This window comes from Scylla paramamosain, chromosome 25 (assembly GCF_035594125.1).
Source record: "Scylla paramamosain isolate STU-SP2022 chromosome 25, ASM3559412v1, whole genome shotgun sequence".
In the NCBI taxonomy this organism is placed as follows: Eukaryota; Metazoa; Arthropoda; class Malacostraca; order Decapoda; family Portunidae; genus Scylla; species Scylla paramamosain.
Window position 1 is genome coordinate 18,704,845 of NC_087175.1, and position 8,548 is coordinate 18,713,392.

The 8,548-nt window shown below is 43.2% G+C and overlaps 2 protein-coding genes across 2 annotated transcripts in view; both read left to right on the top strand.

Annotated features, from left to right (window-relative positions):
• Positions 1–1,700, top strand: LOC135113274 (uncharacterized). Its single transcript, XM_064028484.1, has 2 exons — positions 1–137; positions 852–1,700. Exons 1-2 carry the CDS (start codon positions 33–35, stop codon positions 1,581–1,583), a joined length of 837 nt encoding a protein of 278 aa, XP_063884554.1. The 5' UTR covers positions 1–32; the 3' UTR covers positions 1,584–1,700.
• Positions 1,701–2,924: 1,224 nt separating this feature from the next.
• Positions 2,925–8,548, top strand: part of LOC135113382 (uncharacterized) — a 6,305-nt gene continuing 681 nt past the window's right edge. The window contains exons 1-4 of the mRNA XM_064028639.1: positions 2,925–3,037; positions 6,187–6,274; positions 8,313–8,368; positions 8,500–8,548. The exon at positions 8,500–8,548 is cut by the window's right edge and continues 126 nt beyond it. Coding sequence (XP_063884709.1) covers positions 2,925–3,037; positions 6,187–6,274; positions 8,313–8,368; positions 8,500–8,548 — 306 coding nt within the window. The remainder of the gene's footprint in view (positions 3,038–6,186; positions 6,275–8,312; positions 8,369–8,499) is intronic.

Consider the following 8,548-nt stretch of genomic DNA (forward strand, 5'->3'; position numbering starts at 1 on the left):
CACAACTTCCATAAACAACTGGAAGAAAGTCAATGCCACGGGGAGCTGGGGGGGGCCGGAGGAGCTATATAAGAGGGCCACTCTCCTTCGCACCACGTCACTTCTTCAGCGTCCCTCCTATCACGATGACCTGCAGGGTGAGAGTCCACTCCTGTTTACATCTGTGTCTCTGCGTCTCTCTCTCTTTTTTTCTTATTATCTTGATGTTTCGGTGTCTAAATATAGTAGTCTTTAAATGCTCTCATACTCGATCTGTTTATCTGTATCTCTAAGTCTTCGTATTTCTTTCTGTCTATTGATGTCTTATAACTCTGATATTGTGAAATGTAAATACAGGAGTCTTCAATTATCAGTTTGATAATCAGATCAGTTTATCTCTTGTTGGTCTCTCTGTGTCTGTTTCTTCGTCCTTCTTTTTTTTTTCTAGTATGTTATTTTTACTATATTGTTAATTTTCTCTTCCAACTTCTCCTCGTTTGTTTCATTTCATCTTTTAAATCATATTCTTTTCAGTCTCTTTTCTCATCTTCCTCCTTCTCGTCTACTTCTTTTTTCTTATTTTATTTTCAACACAATGACAATGTCATTTCACTCTCTATTCTTCTTCCTTCCATTTTCTCCATCACAAACTACTTCCCCTCTTCTTCCTCGTCATTTTTTCCTCCTCTGTAATAAACAATATTTCTCTCTCCTCTTCATCTTCTTCATCTCCTCCTCTACCATACACAATACTTATCTTTCCTCTTCCTCCTAATGACAATAACATATATCACTATCTCTCCCTCCACCTCTATCATAAACAGTACTTTTTTTCATCCTCCTCCTGACAATAACCTCTCCCTCCCCACCAGGTATTCCTTCTAGCCGTGTTGGCAGCGGTGGCGTGCGCTGAGCCTGAAGTCAGCTCCCACGTCAGCATCACCACGGGAGGTCACACCACCTCCCACAGCTCCCACAGGCCCCACGCCCCCGCCCACGCTCCTGTCCCCCACCGCCCTGCCCCTCACCACCCAGCCCCTCACCACCCAGCTCCTCGTCTCCCGGTTCATCACGCCCCTGCCCCACGCCACCCTGCCTCCTCATCACCCAGCTCCTCACCGCCCAGCCCCCCGCCCCTCACCGTCCCGTCCACCGCCCAGCCCTCGCCCCTCACCGCCCCGTCCACCACTCCGCCCCCGTCTCTCACCGCCCCGTCAACCACTCTGCCCCCGCCCCTCACCGTCCCGTCCACCGCCCAGCCCCCGTCCCTCACCGCCCCGTCCACCGCCCAGCCCCCGTCCCTCACCGCCCCGTCCACCATCCCATCCCCCCGCCCCCATCCTACACTTCCTGAACCCATTTACAGGCCAACCTACGAGCCAGAACCCACCTACCACGCCCCAGAGCCTACCTACCATGCTCCTGAGCCTACTTATGAGGAGCCTGAGTCTTCCTATGAACACGGCCCACCTGCCCCGACCTATGCTCCTCATAGACCCACCTACGCCCCCAGACCCACCTATGCTCCTCCTACCTCAACCTACGGCCCACCCATCTCTTCCTATGCTCCGCCAACCCCCTCCTACGGCACCCCTCATCACTAACACTGAGGGAGATGATGTGATTGATGTGTTTCTGTAAGGATTTATTTATCGACGAACTTCAACGAGCATCAATTAAACCTGCAAAAAAAATGTTGGCTCTGTTATTTATCTTTTTGTGAAACGCGCGCGCACAACACACCACACACACACACACACACACACACACACACACACACACACACACACACACACACACACACACTCACACACACACACACACACACACACACAAACACAAACACACACACACACACACACAGAGAGAGAGAGAGAGAGAAAGAGAGAGAGAGAGGAGAGAGAGAGAGAGAGAGAGAGAGAGAGAGAGAGAGAGAGAGAGAGAGAGAGAGAGAGTACTGTTTCATCTTCCTCGTTACGTTAGCGGAAGGAAACAGCGTAAAATCTGGTGAAAAATTAATGTTAAGATAAGAAACGCGTCATTTGCAGACCTAAGGAAGAAATGACAGATGGAGGCTTGGCTTCATGTTAGAGAACTGTGGTAATTCATTTAACTATTCATTTATCTATATTCATCATATGATTAATTTAATATAAGAGGAGCAAATTTAGGTTAAGAGGTAAATCATGCGCAAATCAAAGGATACGTCCGTAAATACGATGCACTCAATTTTCTGCAATTGAAACCTATTAAAATTTACCTGAGAGAGAGTGAAGATGCACTATTAGACGCTGAATTGATTTTGTATGAAATGCTGCACAGAATAAAGCTTCATCTCAGCAAAGTTTTGAGTTATAGCGAGCTGAGGTCAGGCGTTCTGTTGTTTGTAAAATCAAGCTTTTAAGACTCAGTTTCTTTTCTTGCATTTTTTTTTTCAGTTCATTATTTCTAAGCATATCATGACAACAACGTAAAACTCTCAAGCTTCAAACGAGACCACAATGAGCTTCCTTCGATCAACAGTAAGCTTACATCGCGTGCTGCAAGAGACTAAATGAAAAATGCAAAAAAATATTCAAGAATTTTCACCCATTAAATGTAATCTTAATGGAACCAAATACACACCATCAGACACAGAATTAAATGTACCACTGATATGTGTAACAGGACCGTCAATTCGTGCAACGCTTTGAGTAATAATGAGCTGAGTTGGTAATTGTCTGGCAAGGCGCTGCTATAGACGCAGTGTGTAGGTGTTCCGCGCTGGGAGTGTGGCGACGCTGGCTCATCCCTTTTCTGGTTCATTTTGTGTTTGACTAATATCTAATGACTAAAAACGCGAGAGAGAGAGAGAGAGAGAGAGAGAGAGAGAGAGAGAGAGAGAGAGAGAGAGAGAGAGAGAGAGAGAGAGATACCCTACCGTCACCTCACCCCACACTCTCTACATGGACAGCCACACCACAGCACTGGGGAAGTGGGAGCAATCAGAGAGGAAGGAATCAATGCGAGTCTGGGAGCTGAAAAACCAGGAAGGGGCAAGACAGGACATCAGCAAGCAGTGAGTTGCTCCCTGCCCGATACACACAGGTGGCGGTGACTGTTGATGAGTTAGCCAGTTACCTAATCTGGCTCTCTTTACTCAGCACATTCCTGCCCTCACTCAGAAATGATTTTGCTGGTAACAAGTGGTGGCATGTTTTCTTTTCTTTTCTTTTCTTTTCTTTTCTGTAGGTATCTGGTTATTTTCAGTAAAGGTTTTTGACGTTTTTGAGTTTTACGGTGCTTGTTTCGTCTTAGAAGTTTGGTTTCATTTTCGTTCGTTGAAGTGGCAGAGTTCCATTCACGAAGTGTGGTGGAATCGTGAAGCCATTACCTCTCAATCTCTATATGAAACATACATTCTCCTACAAAAATAGGTAAACAAACAAATAAGAATAGAGGAAACTTTTAACTACATCTTTCATGCCTTTTAATGAAAATTCTCTCTCTCTCTCTCTCTCTCTCTCTCTCTCTCTCTCTCTCTCTCTCTCTCTCTCTCTCTCTCTCTCTCTCATCTACCTGTCTATATCTACGAGAATCTACCTATTTTCCTATCCACCAGTTTACCTATCTGTTTACCTGTCTATCTTTATCCTATCTGTATAACACCTACAAAAGACAAAAAACCCTAAAAATTCAACTTTTTTTTTTTTTTCATGTGTTCCTGTCTCACCCTCTCCCCTCCGTGAACTACCACCACTCTCCCAGTCTGGCGGAGTTCTATACATGCTGCTATACTCAGCCATTAATTTCACGGCTATTGCTCAGATGAATTTGACAGCAAGCCTCCCCTATCAGTGGCCTCGCTACACTGAACTTTCTCCTCTACTCTTTCTCTTGCTCAGTCCACCCTTGTCAAAATAAATGTTACGCTGTTTTGTTCCATTTGTTAGGTCTTTCACTGGTAAAGTTTGAAGAAATTAGTCTTGTTTTCCTTTCCTTTAAGTTTTCCTGTTATTTTTTTTTTTTCCTGTTGATTATTTTTTTTTCCGTTTTTATTTTTTACTCGGTGCGTTTCCATTTGCCAAGTCTTTCACTCATAAACTTGGAAGATATTAATCATGTTGTCTTTTCCTTCAAGTCTTCGTGGTTATTATTTTTTCTGATTATTTTTTTTTCTATTTTTATTTTTACTCGAAGCCTTTTCATTTTGTCAAGTCTTTCACTCCTAAACTTTGAAGATATTAACATTGTCTTTCATGGGGATCGCCGTGGTACAGTGGAACCTCGTGCGTTATTGGGTGCAAAGGGTCTTCAGGCGCACGGGTTCGAATCCTGGCCACGGTCCGAGGGTAGGAAGGGCATCAATTCGGGGTAACGGTTCCTAAATACCAAGTCAAAAGTTAGAAGGCACTGTCCAGGCCTGATAAACTAGAGAAACCGAAGGTAAAACCGAAGAAAAATTTTAAGACTTTCTATTTTTTCTCTGTTTTTCCGATAATTTATTTTTTTCTTTTTATATTTTTACTGCATGTTTTTTTTTTTTTCATTTGTCATATCTATTGCTGAATTCAGTAAATATTGTCTTTCCTCCTGTTTTACTACTATTCATTTACTATGTCCAGCATATTCATGTATAACTTGATGCCTTTCCATTTGTCATGTCATCCATAAATTTGTGTAATCTTTTAAAACTCCCTAATGACCCAGTAATAATAATCTGATTGCTAAGCCTATGTCATTAATTTGCTACTTTATTTGAAAACCAATACCTTCCAATATTTTTTTTTTCATTTAGCTTTATCAAGCTTAAACCCATTATTTATTGCTTCATCATGATTACTGAGAGCTATAACCATCACCACCACCACCACCACAACACGCGTCCCACAAACACACATCAGGTGGCTGCCAACATTTTCCTGCTGAACTCATTTCCTTCACTAGTCGCCCTTCACACGCAACACACTCATCATGCACTTGACCCTCGTGGGTATGCGCAGCAGCTCCCTCAGGTAATGAGATGAAGGTTGAACCAGCTTTTTACCTGCAATGCTCTCTGACTTCATGCATCGTTCTCACACATAAAACAGAATATCATATAGTTCATTTTCTCTTCCCAGTATTATAAGGTTTCTATAATTCTCAGCAAAGTAATGATATGAAGAGAGAAGCAACGATCTATTGGCAATGCTTTGTGAATTTTAAATGTATCGTTCTAACAGCGACTTTCATATAGTTTTCTCTCTCTCTCTCTCTCTCTCTCTCTCTCTCTCTCTCTCTCTCTCTCTCTCTCTCTCTCTCTCTCTCTCTCTCTCTCTCTCTCTCTCTCTTCCTGGTGTCATAAGATTTATATAATTTGCATCCAAAGGAGAAGTAGAGGCTCAAATACTTTTAGTGAAAGAAATATTGCAGAAATTGGTACAACATTGGCATTAATCCATCTCGCCTTTTGCTGTTGGCTGTGACTTTATAAACTTCGGGCAAAGTTATGGATACTATAGAGGACAATCAGGAAGTAGGAGAGACAGAGGGAGAGTCGGAAGACAGAAGGTGGAGAGCAGTGATCTACTTTAGGTCTTTAAGTGGTATAGGTGATATAACAAGGGTGATGTAAGGAAAATTATCAGGGTCAGTAATCAGGATTGAACAAGAAATAATGGGTTTTAAACTTGAAAACGTTACATTAAAAAAATAAATAATAAATAAATAGAGTGGTAGATGCATGGAATGGACTCAATAATCAGGTTGTTAGTGTTGAGTCATTAGGGAGCTTTAAAAAAATTAGACAAGGCCATGGATAGTAAAGACAGATGCCCTGTGTAAACCTGATGGTTGCTTGCAGCTTCCCTTATTTATCTTATGCCCTTATGTACTTAACTCTTCACTTCCTTCTCTTCCCTCACTTCCTCCACCCTTCTAGTTTTATCTGTTTCTCTTCTATCCTCACATTCTTTACTAGTGCTTTGCTTTTCATCTCCGTTTTGTTCCTCACTTTCCTCTTTGTTCCCTTGTTCATTTCCCAAGTGGTGACAGGCAATCAAGTTAGAGGAGCAAAACATGTACTAATCATCAGGTAGGAAGACACAAGTGAACTGGTGAAAGGCCTAATGAGGTGACCAGGCGGTGAGGTAACCCATCTCACATCGCTGGCGCTCCCTAGTGAACAACGTCCAGGCTTTCCCTTCCACTACACTCTGCTTACTGCGCCTCCTGCTGAATGCACAGGTACACTACACTTGGGCCATCACAGCAGCTACTGAATACATCCCCTATGCCTCTCACACGAAGATCAACCACATTACCAATACCTAAAGTGAGCTATGTTATGCTATATTAGGTTAGCCTAGGTTAAGTTTGGTAAAGTTAAGTTAGATTGGGATAGGTTAGATACATTAGATTAGGTTAGGTTATATTAAGTTAGGTTAGGTTAGGTTAGAAGATTAAGATAGGTTAGATTAGGTTAGGTAATGTAATGTAATGTTAAGTAAGGTGAGGTGAGGTGAGGTGAGGTGAGGCAAGGTAAGGTAAGGTAAGATAAGATAACGTAAGGTAAGGTAAGGTGAGGTGAGATATGGTAAGGTAAGATAAGGTAAGGTGCGGTGAGGTGAGGTGAGGTGAGGTAAGATAAGCTAAGGCAAGGTGAGATAAGACATGGTACGATAAGGTAATGGCAATACAAGACATGATAATCTTAGGTAAGTTAAAGCTAGGTAAGATATGAAAGTTAAGGTACTACAAGTTAAGGTAAAGAAAGATAATCAAAATAAGGGAAGGTAAGACAAGTTAGTTAAGGTCAGGCAAGGTTACGTGAGATGAGGTAAGGTAAGGTGGCCAAATGTAATCTTACCCCACCATCGTTATAACATCAGAAGGTAGAAATGAAACGCGTCTGATGTCAACCATTGCCTTCCTCACTTGTTTACACAATGAGAGGCCAAAGGAGCCATTACACTCAAGATCAAGAGTAAGGAGGCAGGTGATGAACTTGCCACACTGCCTCCATTACCCACTTCCCAGTACATTACGTCGTCATCGGCGAGGCAAGCGATAACACATTCCACAACCATGAAGGTGAATAAAACAATTGCCCAACCTCTTACCTCAAGCAGTTTCGTCTTCCTCACCGCCATCTCCCTGCCCACCGCCGACCGCCGGCCACACTCGCCCTAAGCTTGTTCCTGCCGCCCTCTCAGTCCCATAGCACTCCACACAGCACATAAGAAAAGCAAGCAACACTCCGGCACTTTACTGAATCACTCCATCACTTATAAGCGTCAGTCTTATAGAGCAATGGAACAAATCGTCGGTAACAAATGTCCGTCACCGCCACAACAAAGCACGCACGCGCCACTTCACTGTCTTCGCTCACGGGCCGGACATTTAAGTTTTCTCTCTCCTTTTCATAACTGAAGAGGTAATTTACTCAACAATAACACTTGTGGTATGTAAAAATTATACGTGATATTTTTGTGGTGAAGAATATTAGGCAGATGTTCATATTTTGTGTATCATTATAAGGTTTGGTTATATTTTTTTGTCAGGGCAAACCAACACTTCCGGGAAATGCAACACTTAAGTAATCCCTTCACAGAATTCTTACGATTATTCCAGTCCATTTCTCTCTGGTTGAAAACTATAACGAAAAGAACAGTCAAGTAATGAAGCAAAAATGCAATAAAATTATTGATATTATTACTGCTATTTTTCAGCCTTATATCGCCCTGGTTGGCAGGCCTGCTGTTGTTTGGGCGACACCGGATATACGTACAGGGGTCTGCATTCAGAAACATTTTGGGTTCTCATCAGGACCATGTTCAAGGATCACATAATTGTTAAGTCGAGGTCTCAAGAGTTCTTTCCCCTATTGGTGATGTTGAAAACTTGTTAAACTCTCGCATGAATCACGAAAAAAAATAAATAAAAATAGAAAACCCCAAAGACATCATGAATACTTTAGTTCAAGATTTATGAATACTTTACTCCACACTTATTAGTTAGCTCTTTATTATGGAGTCACGAATCCTCACTATATAAACTTGTCTACGAGGTTCCGTCTTCTCTCTCTCTCTCTCTCTCCTCTCTCTCTCCTCTCATCTCTCTCTCTCTCTCTCTCTCCTCCTCTCTCTCTCTCCTCTCTCTCTCTCTCTCTCCCCTTCAAAGCAGGCTGGATGCAATAATCCCTTTTACTTCTACCATTTGTGACAGGAGTTGGGGAGTAGGAGTTGAAAGAATGAGGTCCATTGGGATCCATTGATCCATTGATGAAAGGACGTCTAAATTTACCTCATCGCCGTGACACAGGGTGTGGCGGGGCTGGGGCGTCACGGCGCCGCGCTATATAAACGCCGCAGCGCCGCTCCTCGGCAGTCACTGCCGCTGCAGCTCCCCGCCCACCATGTCTCTCCAGGTGGGCCTCACTTCGCCACACTGGCTAGCGTCACAACTCTCAATATGGCGTCACAACTCTCACTTCGGCGTCACAAACTCTCACTCTGGCGTCTGTGTTCACTCCTCACCTTGTCTCCTTCTCTGCGTCAGGTTGTTGTTGCCGTGCTGTCCACCCTGGCGGTCGCCGCCCTCGCCGCCC